The sequence below is a fragment of the Podarcis vaucheri genome (assembly GCF_965113315.1).
Source record: "Podarcis vaucheri genome assembly, chromosome: 9".
Classification (NCBI taxonomy): domain Eukaryota; kingdom Metazoa; phylum Chordata; class Lepidosauria; order Squamata; family Lacertidae; genus Podarcis; species Podarcis vaucheri.
The window spans coordinates 74,554,327-74,572,589 of record NC_138767.1 but is presented as its reverse complement, the minus strand read 5'-3'; the positions used below and the strand labels follow the sequence as shown (position 1 = coordinate 74,572,589).

The following is an 18,263-nucleotide window of genomic DNA, read 5'->3' as shown; positions in this document are numbered from 1 at the left end:
GTAATCTATGTACACTTACTTAGAAGCAAGTTTTGCTGAAGTTGGACTTCAACAAACAAGTACCCCCCCCCCGACCAACCCCCCCCCCAAGCTACTTACATTAAGAAACAGGCAACTTTCAAGAACTTTAAAGCATATATATATGCATGTCTGGTAATTAGGAAGCCTACCTCTTCTGGGAGCAGTTGCACTGCCCCAAAGCAGCAGGTATGCAGCTTATGGGTATTTCTTAATTTCAAACTGTCACTTGAAGACCAGGTGGCTTGGGTAAACAAAAATATCTTTACTCTAGTGCCAATAATGTAGGGGACAGAATTACCTGCCTAGGGAAAGTTCTACACATGGGGCACCACTGCAAAGACGATAATCTATTGAGTCATCTATCTACACACAGTTCTTGTTGGGGGCACCATCATCAAGGCTTCTTTTGCAGATCTCAGAAGCACAGGTTGGCAGGTCAGTGTTTCCCAAACTTGGGTCTCCAGCTGTTTCTGCACTGCAGTTCCCATCATCCCTGACCCCTGGTCCTGCTAGCTAGGGCATGATGGGAGTTGTTGTCCAAAAACAGCTGGAGAACCAAGTTTGGGAAACAAGAAGGAGGGGTAGACAGGGTTGGCCCCAAGACATTTTGCTGCATAAGGCAAAGGAAAACACCCCCCCCCCCATTATTCTGTATGTATGCTTTTGTTGAGATTCCTGCATTGCAGGGGGTAGGGCTAGTTGATCCTCGGGGTCCCTTTCAATTCTACAAATCTTACTACAGACTCTAAGTATAGAGGCCAATTATAATGGCATTTTCTTTAACACTGGCCATGGGACAGCATCCTCCACTACACTCTGGGACAGTAAACTAGCTTAGGAGATGCAGGGCAGATTGCTTGGCACACATAGCTCTGTCTGTTCCATGCCCCAAGCATCTGCCACCTGAGGAAGCTGTCCCACTCAGCCTAAAGGTTGGAGGTGTGTGATGGAGAATGCAGTTAAAAAAGGGGGGGTACTACATGGTAGTGGGAGGCAGTGGAGGACAGAAGTGCCTGGCGTGCTCTGGTCCATGGGGTGCTCTGGTCCATGGGGTCACGAAGAGTCGGACACGACTAAACGACTAAACAACAACAACACATGGTAGTGGGACATGGGTCGCGCTGTGGGTAAAACCTCAGCGCCTAGGATTTGCCGATCGCATGGTCGGCGGTTCAAATCCCCGCGGCGGGGTGCGCTCCTGTCGTTTGGTCCCAGTGCCTGCCAACCTAGCAGTTCGAAAGCACCCCCGGGTGCAAGTAGATAAATAGGGACCGCTTACCAGCGGGAAGGTAAATGGCATTTCCATGTGCTGCGCTGGCTCTCCAGATGCAGCTTGTCACTCTGGCCACATGACCCGGAAGTGTCTCCTGACAGCGCTGGCTCCTGGCTATAGAGTGAGATGAGCGCACAACCCTAGAGTCTGGCAAGACTGGCCCGTACGGGCAGGGGTACCTTTACCTTTTTTTTACTACATGGTACAGAGAAAACACTCCGGATCAGAGGGAGAGAGGATTTAATTTAGATGGTGTTTTTTAAAAAAAACAACAACACAAAACCCTGCAGTGAGGCAGAGAAGAGAGAGCGTAATTCTTCATTTGTAGAATATTTACTTCCAGGCTAACAATTTCAAGTTATAATTAAGCAGTCGGAGAAAAGGATGTTATGATTACTAAGAGCCAGCAAGGGTTTTTCAAAAACATTACATATGAATCTCTTTTTTTTTTGACAGAGATACAAGCTTGATGGATCAGGGAATGCTGTGGATGTAATATATCTTGATTTCAGCAAGGCTTTTGACAAAGTCTACCATGTTATTCTTGCTGAAAAGCTGTATTATTATTATTATTATTATTATTATTATTATTATTATTATTTATACCCCACCCATTTGGCTAGGTTTCCCCAGCCACGCTGGGTGGCTTCCAACAAAATATTAAAAATACAATGAAAATAAAAAATCAACCATTAAAAACTTCCCTAAACAGGGCTGCCTTCAGATGTCTTCTAAAAGACAGGAAGTTGCTTATTTCCTTGACATCTGATGGGAGGGCGTTCCACAAAAGCAGGTGCCACTACTGAGAAGGCCCTCTGTCTGGTTCCCTGTAACTTCACTTCTCGCAGTGAGGGAACCGCCAGAAGGCCCTCGGCGCTGGACCACAGTGTCTGGGTTGAACAATGGGGGTGGAGACGCTCCTTCAGGCATACTGGGCCGAGTCTGTTTAGGGCTTTAAAGGTCAGCACCAACACTTTGAATTGTGCTCAGAAACATAACTGGGAGTCAATGTAGGTCTTTCAGGATTGGTGTTATGTGGTCTCAGCGGCCACTCCTAATCACCAGTCTAGCTGCCACATTCTGGATTAGTTGTAGTTTCCAGGTCACCTTCAAAGGTAGCCCCACGTAGAGCGCATTGCACTAGTCGAAGCAGGAGTTAACTAAAATGTAGACTGGACAAGATAACTGTGAGGTGGATTCGTAGCAGGTTGACTGACCAAACCCAGAGTTCTCACTACTGGTTTCTCATCTTTCTAGAAATAAGTGACACGTCGGGTGCCACAGGGTTTCCTTCCAGGCCCATAATGACTTGGATGAAGGAATTGAGGGGATACTCATCAAACTTCAAAAGACACCAAACTGGGAGGGGTAGTCAATGCTACAAAATATAGAAACAGGATTCAAGACAACCTTAACAGATTGGAAAACTGGGCCAGAACTAAGAAAATGAATGTCAATAGGGACAAATTTAAGGTTCTGCATTTTTAGCAGGAATAATCAGCTGCACAAATATAAGATGGAGGACAAGTGGCTTGCCAGACCTAAATGTGAAAAGAATCTAGGGGGCCTTAGTAGACCAGAAGCTTAACACGAGTCAACAATAACAACAACAAAAGCCAATGTTATTCTAGGCAGACTGGATAAAAATCAATGATTTTTAAAAATAAATTTAAAAATCAATTTTTAAAATTTAAATTGGATATTTAAAACGCTTTTGGAGGAAAAATCTTTCTAAAGATAGTTTCTATTTAAGTTACATTACAGTCCAAAGGCTATTCATCAGGAAATAAGGATCTGTTTTCATGTGTGCTAAAACCTGGGTGGCGCTGTGGTCTAAACCACTGAGCCTCTTGGGCTTGCTGATTGGAAGGTCGGCAGTTCGAATCCCCACAACAGGGTGAGCTCCCGTTGTTCGGTCCCAGCTCCTGCCAACCTAGCAGTTCGAAAGCACGTCAAATTGCAAGTAGATAAATAGGTACCACTCCAGAGGGAAGGTAAATGGCATTTCCGTGCGCTGCTCTGGTTCGCCAGAAGCGGCTTAGTCATGCTGGCCACATGACCCGGAAGCTGTCTGCTGACGAACGCCGGCTCCCTCAGCCTATAGAGCGAGATGAGCATGCAACCCCAGAGTCATCTGCGACTGGACCTAACGGTCAGGGGTACCTTTACCTTAGTCTAAGTTTTTTTTGTTTTGTTTAACCACATCAGTTAACAAACATGGATACATATGCTATAATGTTATTGTTTTAGTTAAATAAATTGTTTAAATTGTTATTAAGTACATGATTATTTTTCTCCTTCCAATAAAGTACAGCAGAAAAGTTGTCCAAATATAAACAGTTAACTTATTAAACCTCACAATTTCATAATTATCTGTCTACTTATTTCTAATAGTATAACAAAATCAGTAGTTTTTAATATAACTGTAAAAACTACTCTGAAAATTTGTTATTCCAAAAATGAAAGCATCTGGTCGTAAATATTAAGATTATACCAGCAAGAATGAGTATTTCTGTAAAAAAAATAAATGATTTAAATCAAGTCTTACTGACAAGTGGTTTAAATCGAATTGATTTAAATCAAATCCACCCTGATTCTAGGCTTCATCAACTGTCCCAGTCAAGGGAAGTAATAGTACCACACTATTCTGCCTTGGTCAGACCACACCTGGAGTACTGTGTTCAGTTCTGGGGGCCACAATTTAAGAAGAGTATAAAGAAGCTGGAACATGTGAACAGGAGAGAGAGACCAAGGTGATCAATGGTCTGGAAACCAAGTTGATAAGGAACAGTTGAGTGAGTTGGGCATGTTTAGCCTGAAAAAGAGGAGACTAGACTGAGAAGATCAGTGTTAGAAACTGAAATATAAAAGCTAGGAGCCAAATGGCACCTTAAACCTAGATTTCAGTCTACGGACTTTTTTACATGATTACAAAGCACATGAAGACAAGATGGGGGATCTAGCTAAAGATGGATAAATGCTGTGCACAAATGACAACTAAAAAAAAAAACTGCACAGAAGCAATCAAGTAGAAAAGCTCTCTAGAAAAGATGTGACTGCAGTTTCATTCTAGCAAAAGTAAAAACCAAACCTCTTTTACTCAATTAGAGGGGGTAGTTTGCCAAAACTTGTATCTTTATAAACTTGTGAACAACTTTACAGACAGAATTTATTTGGTTCTTTTTGCAATTTTTAGTATCTGGAGGGTTGCAACCAGCCACAGCAAAACAGGTCATACAGAGAACACACTAGACTAGGGCTGGGCGATATCTGGTTTTCACTATCATGATGTATCACCAGCTAAACATCACAATATCTTGATATATCACAATATATATCTGTGGTGGCAGAGGGCCTCGCCAGACCTCCCTTTGGTGGAGGAGGGCCCCGCAGTACCCTCCGCTGCCACAGGGAAGAGTGCCACACCCTCCACTGCTGCGGGGAGGTACGGGGGGGGGAACCCTCTGCCCCTGCAGGGAGGCCCAGCAAAGCCCTCTGCCACAGCAGATATTGTGATATTTAGCTGGTGATATATCGTACAGTTGAAATCTAGTTATCACCCAGCCCTACCTGGAACCAGTTTTCTAACAGTAAGAAAATTTCAGAACAACATCCTCAATTGTACATCATTAACTATTCAAATTTATGTGACACACAGTGAACTTTACTTCTTTCTGAATTCAAGTTTTCTGCTCTCATAACTTCCTGTCACATAAATTCTGCAGGCCAACTCCAAAAGTTTGGTTTTTTGTGTGTATTACTGACTGGTCCTGCGTGAGACATATTCCAAGTTACTTGTTCCATTAAGTTTACAACCAAGGTACCCAGTACTACATGAAAGATGGTGTAATGGTTCTAATGATTCACCAGGATCTTGTCCATGTTATCTTTCAAATACATATGGCAGTTGGGCAACACAGTACAGTAGTTGGATATTAAAATATTGATTCTGCGCTTCCAAAAATATCGAATGAAAGTGTGGAGGAGGGAGAAATGTTTGTCAGGTAAAAATAGCCAACATGTGAGTCATGAGCCATTGAGGAGAGGGCTACTAGCCATGATGGCAATGATCGTTCTCCATGGACTCAGAGGCAATAATCCTTCTGAATACCATTGCTGGAAACCATAGAAGGGGAGAGAACTTTTGTGCTTAAGTCCTGCTTCCAGGTTTCCTGCAGGCATTTATTCAGCTACTGTGAGAACAGGATGCCACGTGCCTTATCCAGCAGGCTCGTCTGCTCTTAATCAAGACATAGCAATTGCTTTACAAACAATAAGCACTGCTTCTGAATTCTCCACATTTTTGTAAACTAGCAATACTATGCCATTTCTAGGGATAAAAGGGGGAAGGAAGGATGCCCAACTATAAAAGTTGTATTGCCAATAGATTAGATAGAAGGGGGGCAACCTGAAGACTGCGCTTCTACCATTTTTAAGTAGGCGCTATAGACAATTAAAGTCCCCCACTTTCAAGAGTACCTTTGAATATGAAACCACCACCTGAACTAGATCATATGAATGTCCATACTTTATTTTTGCTTCCCCATCATTTTTCTTATCTGAGTGAAAGAGCTTTCGATCTGCAAGCAGCAATGTAGGGGGAAATAATGAGGTGCCAGAATTTGCAAGTTCTCAGCTGCTTATGCTACTCCACACAAATAATAGTAATAGTAATAATAATCATAATTTATTATTTATATGGCACCCATCTAATTGGTTTACCTCAGCCACTCTGGGCTGCTTTGAACAAATTAAAATACGAAACTCAAACACTGCATAAAGCTAGCAGAATGGCTAAAGTCCATTTGACAGAGGCCCCAAATAATAAAAAGCAATCCTTCAGCTTAATGCTATCCAAACATAATTCATACATCAGTATCTCTCCAAACAAGTGTTTGAAATTAGCCAGGGGGCAGGCTTTTGGCCACTTGAGACCAAGTGAAGATGCCCGAGTGCCAGGAGGGGACCTGACAATCTCTGCCAGCTGGAGGTGGATGCCTTGGGATCATTGGATCTTGACTGCTTTCACACACTAAAACCACATCCTGTAGAATTCTGTTATATTTTAGATGCACAATTGGAATGAATTTCTGGAACCAAAATGCTTTTCCTGTGCAGCCTGAGCAGGAGCAGTCAACATTAAGAATAAGAGGTTGAAATAGGCCATTGTATGTGACTGTGTATGTGTGTATGTGTATGTGTATGTATGTATGTATGTATGTGACTGACTTTTCTTAAGCTCTCAAAGCTCTTAACCTAGCTGAAGGTTATGATTTGAACTAGCCAGATGTTTAACTGAGAATCAATCAGTCAGTCCATCATTTGACAAATAAGTCTTTAGAGCATCTTGCACGAAAATGCCAACCAGACATTCTGTTTTGGTGACTGTAACCTTGGGTTAAGGAGCCATTTTGCACCTAGCTTATATATCTTGAGTTTCCAACACTGCTCCAAACCACTTTCATTTTATTCTTAGCCACATAATGAACAGAAGCCAGCATAGTACTGACTTCAAGAGATTCAACTGATAATTGCAAGACAATGTGCTTCATGTAAATTTAAATGATGCCAACCTAGATGCCCCACACTGTCAGAGAGAGAGAAAATGCCTTCTTGAAGCCTAAAACTGGAAGACACAGTTCTGAACAAAAATGCTATCTGGAGGTATTTCAACAATCATATCCAAAGATCTTCAAGTAGCAGCACTAGGCAGAGGAAGGACCAACCCAAGTCACTTTGCTACTAGAACTACTGTGGTGTATAAAAATCAAAGGGCATTTCCTTCTTCCATCCCCATCTCTAACATGGGGCACGACCCACTTGGAAGTGTCCCTGCAAGAAACGGGAGCTGCACATTTTGATAGTGCTTGTACAACTTGGGTACGATCTGCTCATCTTATGTTAACAGTTCCACCCGAATGGGATAAGGCCAACACCTGGATAAAGGTCTGCAGGAAAAAGCAAACCTAAGGAGCGAGAAATCGAGAGTCGCGCCACTAAGCCACGCTACACGAAAATCTCTTATGTGCACACATGCACACACACTCAGCCACCAAATCCACAGCTAATACGTGGTTTTTGCAGCCAACGGAGCTGTCGAAAAGTTTTCCAAGAGCGGAGAGGGAGAGAGAGAAGAACAACAACGGTGTCCGACCCGACCCTATAAGCCGCCCTGGACACAGGATAGCCGGGGATGGGGGAGAGGAGGAGGAGGGGGAGAAAGGAGCGAGAACTGCCGTTGTTATGACAACCCCGGGAGGGAGGGAGGGAGGCTGGCGGGCGCAGGCCAGCGCGAGCGAGCGAGCGAGGGAGGGAGGGGGAAACTTCAAATCCCAACCGTCAACGCACGAGCGGCTTCCCCTCTTAAAGGGGCGGGCGCGCACAGGGACGGACCCTCTGAGGAGGGAACCCGGGACAAAAGGAGCCGCCGCTCATCCGCCCTCCTCAGGGCGGCTGTGGCGGAGCCTAAATCGGCGGGCAAGTGCCCCACCCCGCTCCTCCAGGCCTTTCCCTGAGGGGGAGTTGGCGGCCGGCACACGGCGCTGGCCGTGCTTCCCTCACGGCGCTTCCCTCACGGCGGCGGCTCCTCTCCACCGGCCGACCCCCCGCCCCGCGCACACCACACACCCCTCCCTCAGCCCCTTTCCCCTCCGCCTTCCTTACCCACACAGTGCATGAGTCGGTGCCGCCAGGAGTCGAGTTCGCGGCGGACTCCCCTGCGCTCCGCCGTGCAGCGGGGGCTCCGGCACTGCGAGGCGCCAGGAGCGGGAGCCGCGGCGGCCATTCTGCCTCTTCCCTTTCCCGTCTGCCTCTGACCTCACGCCCGCTCATTTGCATACGGGAGGGAGGGAGCCCGCGCGAGCGGGAGGGCGCCCGACGCGGCACGCCCGCTCATTTGCATACGGGGGAGCGCGCGCTCGCCACGCCTACTCTCTCTCGCTCCCCTCAGATTCTCCTCAGGCTCCTTCGCTCGCGGCTGCCTTTTCCTCGCTCAGGTTTCCGAACCCGGGAGGACGGGGAGAAGCAAAGCGCCTGAGCGGATAGTATCGGAGAGAGGCAGGAGGTACAGCCGTTCCGTACTGCCAGCGGCGGGCGAGCGGGTGCCGGGCCGGTAATGCGCTGTGTGGAAAGCCGTTAAACAGAAGGGCGGGCCTCCTCCCTGCGGACTACAAACCCCAGAAGCCCTTGCGCCAAAGGGCGGGCCTCCTGCCTGTAGCAGCTGCGAGATGGGCGGTCCTAGAGGTTCGCGAGCCTTGTCAGCTTCGCGAACTGCATAAATCTGGTTGCTGTTTGCTGCTCTTCAAATTATTACATTTGTATACCGCCCTTCGTCTGTGCATCTCAGCGATTAATAATAATAATAATAATAATAATAATAATAATATTTATACCCTGTACATCCGGCTGGGTTTCCCCAGGCACTCTGGGCAGCTTTCAGCATCTATAAAAACAAGGCTCATAAAAATACAAGATAAAAACGCAAATTACGTAATAAAAGCCAGAATAAAACACAAACCAATGTCCCCCATCCCTCCCACAAATTTTTAAAGGCCTTAGATTGTTTGAATAGCCAAAGGCTTTGGAGAAGAAAAAAGTTTTCACCTGGAGCCTAAAATATATGTAGTGAAGCCACCAGGTGAGTCTTCCTGGGGAGAGGACTCCAAAAATGGGGAACCACTGCAGAAAAGGCCAATTCCTGTGTGCCACCCTCCAGTCCTCTTGTGGAGGAGGCACACAAAGAAGGGGCTCAGATTTTGATCACGGGGTCTGGGTAGTATTTTGCACACGCTCACACCAATCTGCCATGATCTCACCTTAGCATTAAGTAGTGTAGAAATAAAACAAACCAGCTGATCAACACAAATTACAGACATTCAGCTGCCCACAAATTTGTACCCAAAGTGCTAGTATTTTACTCATCCCCCAGTGACCAGCTTTTTCTTACTCATGTCATGCATCATTTATGCACGTACAATTTTGTAAGAAAAATAAAAAAAACAATTAAAAAAAACATATAACCAAAGCTACTGGAAAATTAACAGCACACAATAGAGGACAAATCAGTAGGAAGGGGGGAAAGAACAATACAAAACTAATGAAACTAGGAGCTTCATTGCTATCCTCCCCCCCCCCCCCGATGATTTATGTTTAGGTAAAGGTAAAGGTCACGACTGGACCTAATGGTCAGGGGTCCTGACTCTGGGGTTGCGGCGCTCATCTCACTTTATTGGCCGAGGGAGCTGGCATTTGGCCACAGACAGTTTCTGGGTCATGTGGCCAGCATGACTATGCCACTTCTGGCAAACCAGAGCAGCGCACGGAAACACCGTTTACCTTCCTGCCGGAGCGGTACCTATTTATCTACTTGCACTTTGGCGTGCTTTCAAATTGCTAGGTTGGCAGGAGCAGGGACCGAGCAACAGGAGCTCACCCCATTGTGGGGATTCGAACCACCGACCTTCTGGTCAGCAAGTCCTAGGCTCTGTGGTTTAACCCACAGCGCCACCTGCGTCCCAATTTATGTTTAGTTGATTGAAAAATGTGGATTCATTTCAAATGCATTATAAACGAGAAGTACCCTTAATCTTTTTTCCCCACAGCTGTAGGAGTTGTCAATAGTTTTCAAATAGCATTCCAAGGGACACTTGAAGGCAGAAGGGGGTCCTTAAAATCATCTCAGTGAGCGCCATGAGACATAACTTATAAATGAAATGCACTAATGATCTTCATTGCAGTGTACTGACAAAAGAGGAACATTCCAACTTCTGGGGGGTATTTTCATGGTGATATGTGTGAAATGTGAAGTGAGTGCACACCTAAGAACATGTCCCAGAATCTTTTGTGCTGTGTAGCAGCTGTTCATTAACAGATACTGTGGTAGGAAAGTGTAGTCTGGAGGCCAATACCACATTCTGTCCACACATACTTATTCCTCTCTAGGAAGGATGTTAACCAATCCTTTTCTTAAACCAAAGCCTTCTACTATCACTAATAATAGTAAATTATTACCCACCTTTTACCCTAAGGTTACAACAATTAAACAACTGACAATCACAAAAATAAGGTGCATCACATGTGACTGTGATTTTCTACATTATCTTATTGGACAGTTGATCACAACGAACACCTGACATATGCTGTGGAGTAGTTATCAGTTCCAGCCGGCTACAATCAAGGACACAAGATCCTCCTACTAATAACATCCTCAGTTATGTTATGGGAGGTCAGCAGGGACCGACCAGGGGAGAATTGCTAGAGTACACTTTTGCCATGAGTACCGGTGAAACAAAAGTTTGCAATGCAGTTATTTCAGTTCATATTACAAAAAAATACTTAGTAGAGTTTTCAAATAAAATAAAGAATAGAAGCAAGTTGAAAATTCAATTCTCAACAGACTGTGCGGATCAGTGCCATCACCCTGGGCAAGATGCCCTCCAGTCCCCACCCTCAGTACAGTCCTAATGCCATTCCATGCTCACATAAGCTTATTAAGTAGTGGCAGTGGTAACAGCAGAAATGAACATCCCTACCTGCCTTTTAAATAAGATTTTTATTTACAAATTTATAAAGAGCACTCTCATTAAAAAACATATCAAGCTGTTATACAATATTTAACAACAAAAACAAAGATACATAAAACAACATTAAAACATCATTTGAAGCATCAAATAGTGATTGGGTTAAAAAGAAATTCATGTTACAAGGGCCTGTCTGAGCAAGACAGTCGTCAAGAGGCATGTGACTAAAAGGAGGAATGGTTCCCGCTGAACTGCAAATAAGGAGTTCCATAGGGTAGGGTCTGACACACTACAGCGGTACCTCGGGTTAAGTACTTAATTCATTCCGGAGGTCCGTTCTTAACCTGGAACTGTTCTTAACCTGAAGCACCACTTTAGCTAATGGGGCCTCCTGCTGCTGCCGTGCTGCCAGAGCACGATTTCTGTTCTCATCCTGAAGCAAAGTTCTTAACCTGAGGTACTATTTCTGGGTTAGCGGAGTCTGTAACCTGAAGCGTATGTAACCTGAGGTACCACTGTATAGCCTTGGTCCCTAGTGATGGCCAGCCAAATCTCAGGGACTTTGAGAACTGCCAGAAGTCCCCCATAAGGGGTCTTGGTGATCAAGGTAGGACATAAGGAATCAGACATTCCTTGAGCGAAGTGGAAATGAGTGCTATTTTACTAGACTGTAAGTACGCAGTCCAGCCCTGATCAGTAAAGTGCTGGGTGAGACTACAGACACCCACCGTCTTCATTTTCTCAGAGTGGTTCTGGGCTTTGCTGCAAGTGGCTGCAGCACATCACAGTTCCCCTGAGTACCACAAGCCCCTCTTCCTTCAAACAAATGTTTTAGAAATGGCCATGGCTCATAATATTTATCCCAATATATGTCAGCTCTGCTGTAGTGATTCAACTCATAGTCAATAGTAAGGTTAACTGTGTTGTTTGCAAAGCAGAGCAAGTATCTTTAACAGCTGGATGTAGGCAGAAATTCAGCAAGCACCACACCACCCCTTCATGGAGAAAACATCATCCTACCAGCTAGGCATTAATGGCCATTAGATTGCAATGAGGGAAACAGGATTTGCTGTGATACCTACACATTATGCAGGTCTTCTCCACTTACATTTAGGCCACTAAACTTTTTTTACAAGTTGAGCTTCATATTCCTCCAGGATTTGGAAGCAAATACTCCTGCTTTTCAACAATGTACCGAAGATTCATAGTAGAATACTTCCATGTGGTATGGTTTGGGAAGCGGTGTGCACACAATGTTGGCTGCAATCCATATATATTCTGTTGTTTCTTTGGAAACACAGTGTTTTGATGCAGTTTTCCCCAAACCAGTTTTGACCTGAATTGAGAAAAAGAATGACCTCGCTGTGTTTTAAGCTAGTAATGTGCACACATCGTCAGTTTTCAATGAAATATACAGGGATAGATATTCCTTCCAGGAACCACCAACTTAATCAATTTTAGTTTCTTCTAGTACTCATAACAGCATGTTAGGGGGTCAAGTGTTATAAGAGATCCTCTTACAACCCAATTTCTAACTTGTTCATTTGAAGAGGCTACTCAAGATCTTGCTTAAAACCCTTACCAGGAAGATGTTGTAAAGACTGTTTATGACTACTATGTTATGCTAGGGAAAAGGCAACACAAAGACACAAGATGTTCAATCAAACTGCCTAATAAGATTATATACTATTGTTTTTAGTTTGCATACATCAGTGGTTGACTCTCTTGGGATTATTCCTTGACAAGTACAAATTACTTTTTCCTGTTTACTTACCTGACAAGTGTTTCCCCCTTTGCTCTCGAGGTCCATCTACCTGTCGCAGGAACCATGGCTTGTCACTGCTCCAGATGCATGCCTCGTGAATTATGCTAGTATAACCATATACAATGGCTTTTCTCTCCCCCCACCTTCAAACTTTACTGTGGTTATAGCAGGGGATTAGCAGCAGCCAGATACTAGCTGCCTGTTACAGGGAACATAAGTGTAGAACATTGCAACATAAAACAAATGAAGATGGCTTGTTTCAGAAACAGAAACAACAAACTGTAGAAAGCTGTTTGAGGCACATACAGTAATCCTGTAGCCTGACTTGGAAGAAAACACCACAGTTTACAATGGGATGTGCCTTATTCCCGATATATGGGATTCAGCTTTAGTAATCTACTGACCTTTGTCTCAGCATTGCATTTCAACCCATTCTTCCTTTAAAGATGATTTGATGAACAAGAACAGCTTTGCACGTTGCAAGTAGGTTAGTTGATTTTGTGTCTCATAGATTCTGCATGATCATTCTATACTACATCTAGTGCATGTTGGTGATGCTATATAAATATTATACTATATGAATTAAAAAGGGCAGTGAGAAGATCACAAGATCTAATCCCAAGAGGAATATCAGTTACCACATTTGGTAGCTACTGAAACCTAGGACTGAGCCAGTTCTTCTGCTATTTGTTAGCATTAATTGGCCAATTATTTCTTTTTTTTTAATCAAAAACTGCCCCATTTTTCGGTACCTCTACCTACTTTGGAGGAGATTATGGAAGTTTTTAAAAAAAAGTTTTGTTATGAGAATTGCTACCCTTACTATCTCAATCCCTGTTTTAGTCTCCTCTTCCCCATTCCAGTCTCTACCTTGGTGGAAGGGGGAAGGTACATTTCCTTTCTGGTTCACAAGCCTGAATACTGAATTAACCAGCTAGTGTGCTTGTTGTTATTTCATATGCTGTGGAGGAGTTGAAGCGCTGCTATCCTTCCCTGCTATCTACCTCCTCATTCTAGTAATTGGACCTTATATACAGGTTTGTAACTACACATTTGACTGTGTCTTTTTTAAAAGCAGGAGTCACCAGCCTTTGGGGGCCCATGGGCACGCTTGCAAACCTGAAGAGCTCACCTAAAAGTATGTGTATCCTACCCTCTCTATATAGAACACTCAAGGGCAGTATTCTGTCAGCATGTTCCTTTAGCAATGCTTTCATAGACAAGGCCTACACTATGGGCACATCTATACTACAAACTTAAAACGGGCTTTATAACTATTCCGTAGACCTGTTGAGGAATTTCTGCCATGTAAGTCTAAATGTGTACAGGAGGGCGAGGAGGGGGAGAGAGGCATGTCAGCTGGTTCTTTCCTACCATCATATTCCTATTAGACTTGCCACCCACTCCTACCACCCATGGGGGGGTGGGCATCTATAGAAGCAGGTATGCATATAGGATTTTCACACTCCCTTATGTTCCACATCACAAGGGGAGCCTATCTGCAGGTGTTCCCCCAACATGAGAATGGGGAGAGATTGGGTTTGCAGTCATGGTCTAGCTCTTCGCTTCTGAAATTCCTCACTATATGGACTGAATGCCTGAATATATCTCATACCTCTAGGGCACCCTGGGGTCTGGGAGGGGAACTAGGGATTCGAGATAGTTCTCATCACTGTAAACTAGGATTCTTTGGGGAGGGTGTGAACGAAGAGAGAAGAATCAGGATAGCAAATCTGGTACAGTGGTGCCTCGCAAGACGAAATTAATTCGTTCTGCGAGTTTTGTCGTCTTGCGATTTTTTTCGTCTTGCGAAGCACGGTGTCGGGAAAGTTTTGGAAAAGCTTCAAAAATACCAAAGTCTTTAAAAACCTCAAAAAAGGCTACCACACCGCGTTCTATGAGTTGCAAATGTATTAACGGTGTTAAGAAAAAGGAAACAAACTTGCAAGACGTTTCCGTCTTGCGAAGCAAGCCCATAGGGAAAATCGTCTTGCGAAGCAGCTCAAAAAACAAAAAACCCTTTCGTCTAGCGAGTTTTTTGTCTTGCGAGGCATTTGTCTTGCGAGGTACCACTGTATAACATATAAATTTGTAGTACAATTATGCCTCCTACAACTTTGTGATAAAGTAGTCCAATGTGAGTCACAGGTTTAGTATCTTACAGTTATGTACACCATGGTAAATGTCAGTTCAGATGATAGCACCATTCGTGGTATTTGGTACTGGTGGTAGATTTAGTTCATTTCAAACAATATGGTTTGAAATAGGACCACTATATGGTTCTTGCAAAGGGGCTATATAACTAAGTATGTCATCACCACAGCAACTCGGCTGCAGAAAATATATTGAGGCAAGCCCTACAGAGGATACACTACTAATTGCACTTTAATATTAGATATCCAAACAGGACCCAAAGCAGAGAAACATGAATCTGTGCACAGGAAGCGTGTTTGATAGCTAGATAGCCAGATATTATTTTTAATTCTCCTGAGCTGCCCTGGAAGCATTTTGTGTTAAAGTGCTTGGGGGGGGGGGAAATTACAAAATAAATAGAAGTAATGGATATAAGAGCCTTCTTATTGATCATCCCCCGCCCCCATCCCCAGGGGAAAGAACTCTCAACTATGGGAGCAGAGCACCCAGGGAGTAGCCTTTCTCCCCTACAGCAGCCAGTTTGACAGCAAAGCTAACAGCCAGCCCAGAGCATCATCAGACCAATATGTACTGGGGCTCTTGTTTAGGCTGTCTATACATGCTGCTTGTTTCAGCAACAATTACCAATACATAAGGTAAAGGGACCCCTGACCGTTAGGTCCAGTCACGGACAACTCTGGGGTTGCGGTGCTCATCTCGCTTTACTGGCCAAGGGAGCCGGCGCTTGTCCGCAGGCAGCTTCCAGGTCATGTGGCCAGCATGACTAAGCCGCTTCTGGCAAACCAGAGCAGCACCTGGAAACGCCGTTTACCTTCCCGCCGGAGCAGTACCTATTTATCTACTTGCACTTTGTGCTTTCGAACTGCTAGGTTGGCAGGAGCAGGGACCGAGCAATGGGAGCTCACCCCATCATGGGGATTCAAACCGCCGACCTTCTGATCGGCAAGCCCTAGGCTCTATGGTGTAACCCACAGCGCCACCCGCATCCCTACCAATACATAAAGGAAATGTCAAATTAGTCAACAAGAGTAATGTAGCATTATTGACTATTTGACAATGGATATTTCATCATCAGACTATTTCACAGACTCCTGTAATTAAAAGCCTGGCAGGATCTTGCCCATTTTAGAATAGCAATTAATTCAGACTTTAGTATCACTTACCTAGCCACCTATATTCCCAGAAGCCCAAGCCTACAGCTATCACACTTTGGAGAGTCCCGTATTTCACTGCAGGATCAGAACCATCTAAGGATTAGGCAACAACTGGATCTTCCAGAGGAAGAAAATCAGGCCAAGGTAGCTAGTTTGAAGGAATGGCATAAAGAGAGCTAAGCCAAGGTGAGTTACAGGAATCTTAGCAGAGCAAGGACATAGGCTTGCAAGCTTGCTGCTAGAAAGGGAAAGCTATACAAGGACAGAAAAGTTCAGTGAAATTGATGAACTATGCAGAAATGGCTAAATTAACATACAATCTGAGAGATAAGGACAACTGTGACTTTAAAGAAGAATGGGAAATTTTCACATATTACTTAAAAAGACAAAACGAATTGGACTCCTTGGCAAGTTTTGAATAAACATACACAAATCTATTGATTGTTAACATAGTAGATAGATAATATAAGGATTTATACAATTTTACAGTATGCAGAGATCAATATGAGTTGAGAAATCAGAGAGAGGAGCTGAGGGAAGTCTTGGGGGGAGGGAGGGAGGGTTTGATGGGGAGGTGGGGGAAATGGGGATAGATGATGATTATGAGATGTTTTGATATTTTGTTATGTTGAAATTGTTAATTTTATTTTTTTTTAAAAAAAGAAAAGTTCAGTGACCAATCCGAGGGAAGACAAGTGGTGCAAGGTGCAGATTGGTGAAATCAAGGGGGTACAGTTTCAGTCCAATACTAATTGTTGTTGGCATTCACCTGTCTCAAGAGAGAATGGAATGCGCCTCCAGGGGTGAAGTCAGACCGCTGGAGAATCACAGCACCTACTGTGCAGAGACCGGTAACTTGTAACTGCTGCCTTCTGCATTGTTTTTGCTGTGTTAGCAGCACCGAAGGGACATCTCTGGGGCCAAGCCTGGGCTGTGTGTGTGGAGGCCCTGGGCTGCCGGGATGACAAGACCTCATTGATGTGGTCTAAAGGAAAGCAGAGCAATAGGTTTGGCACCAGCTTGGCTACAGGAGTTGCCAAAAGGAGGCTTACAAAGACACTATCCAACCATGTTAGGGACTCCACTCAGGATTTGTGTAGGGTTTACTCCTTAGCTTTTTATTCTTCCAAAGATGTCCCACAAGGTAGCAGGTACGGCTTGTTCCTTGGGGTTTAACCCCGAAGCCATTCTCATGAATGAGTATAGCTGCAAATCAGTGGAGGTTTAGGATCAGAGTTGTCCTTCTCCAATACTAATTGACATTTTCAGTTTTAAATTAACTTGCTGCAATGCTAATTAACTCATTGCATGGTATATGGGGTTTTACTGGAGATGAATTGATAGAGCAATTCCCCCCTGAATGATAGAGCATTACATAGAGAGCCAGTGTGGTGTAGTGGTTAAGAGCGGTAGACTCATAATCTGGGGAACCGGGTTCACGTCTCCGCTCCTCCACATGCAGCTGCTGGGTGACCTTGGGCCAGTCACACTTCTCTGAAGTCTCTCAGCCCCACTCACCTCACAGAGTGTTTGTTGTGGGGGAGGAAGGGAAAGGAGAATGTTAGCCGCTTTGAGACTCCTTCGGGTAGTGATAAAGCGGGATATCAAATCCAAACTCTTCTTCTTCTTCTTACAGCTGATGGCATATCTCCATTTAATGCAAAACAATTCTGGCTGCTCTTACCTCTTTCTTTTAAAACAATATTTATGGATTAAGCTGCTTAGGAGCTAGGGTGTCCATTTCTGAGGCAGGAATAATGGATAAACTCCAGCTCCCAGAAGGTCTGTAGTTCAAGATTCACCATGGCACTGATGTAAGCTTGCTCACTGCCTTTTATATATATATATAGGCCAAGAGAACGGAATAGATAAGAGGCTAATGGCATACCTGCTCCAGAACAATTGCAGAAATCAACCAGACCTACTTTTTTGTAATCTGCATTGTAGCCGGCAAAGTAAATGGACAGTTTACAGTCTCATTCATTTTATTTTGGTAGAGAAGCGGGTAGAGGAATCAGGTTACCTTTACAGAGTTATCAAATGCAACAGTTACATCATCATGTTGTGGGATTTAGCCTGCTATAACCAGATGTTTTCCGGTGCACCTGTACCTTTGGAACAGGCTTGCTTTAGCACCTGCTCTTTCTCAATAGATGTATTCTCACTTGGAGCAGAGCAGTCCCAATAGTTTAAAAAATTGTCCAGGTTTTAGTATCTGCTGTGGACTACTGAACACAGAGGTCTATTGTCTTTGAGGAAACAGTCTTTTTTGTTTTTTAAGGGTTCTCATAGATTAATATATGTTCTAGTGGAAAGCACGTGTGTATATGAGAATAGGGCATTTAATATGACCATTCACTTAAGCCCCGCCCCCCCAG

The 18,263-nt window shown here is 44.1% G+C and overlaps 1 protein-coding gene and 1 long non-coding RNA gene across 10 annotated transcripts in view; one reads left to right on the top strand and one right to left on the bottom strand.

Annotated features, from left to right (window-relative positions):
• LCORL (ligand dependent nuclear receptor corepressor like) overlaps nt 1-8,157 on the bottom strand; it is a 60,495-nt gene extending 52,338 nt beyond the window's left edge. For 6 of the 7 annotated variants that reach the window (XM_082237327.1, XM_082237332.1, XM_082237328.1 and 3 more), the window contains exon 1: nt 7,958-8,157. In XM_082237327.1, the coding sequence (XP_082093453.1) occupies nt 7,958-8,078 (121 nt within the window). In that variant the 5' untranslated portion in view covers nt 8,079-8,157. The remainder of the gene's footprint in view (nt 1-7,957) is intronic. The other variant, XM_082237329.1, reaches the window with a different exon arrangement.
• A 1,215-nt stretch (nt 8,158-9,372) lies between these two features.
• LOC309540548 lies at nt 9,373-18,050 on the top strand. Of its 3 annotated transcripts, none has more exons than XR_014223338.1 (3): nt 9,373-13,514; nt 13,656-13,715; nt 17,736-18,050. It is a non-coding gene; the product is annotated as an uncharacterized lncRNA (long non-coding RNA). The 3 variants fall into 3 exon arrangements; XR_014223339.1 differs by lacking the exon at nt 17,736-18,050 and adding an exon at nt 16,665-17,233; XR_014223340.1 differs by lacking the exon at nt 17,736-18,050 and adding an exon at nt 16,665-17,232 and having other exon boundaries at nt 13,659-13,715.
• Nucleotides 18,051-18,263: the final 213 nt, after the last annotated feature.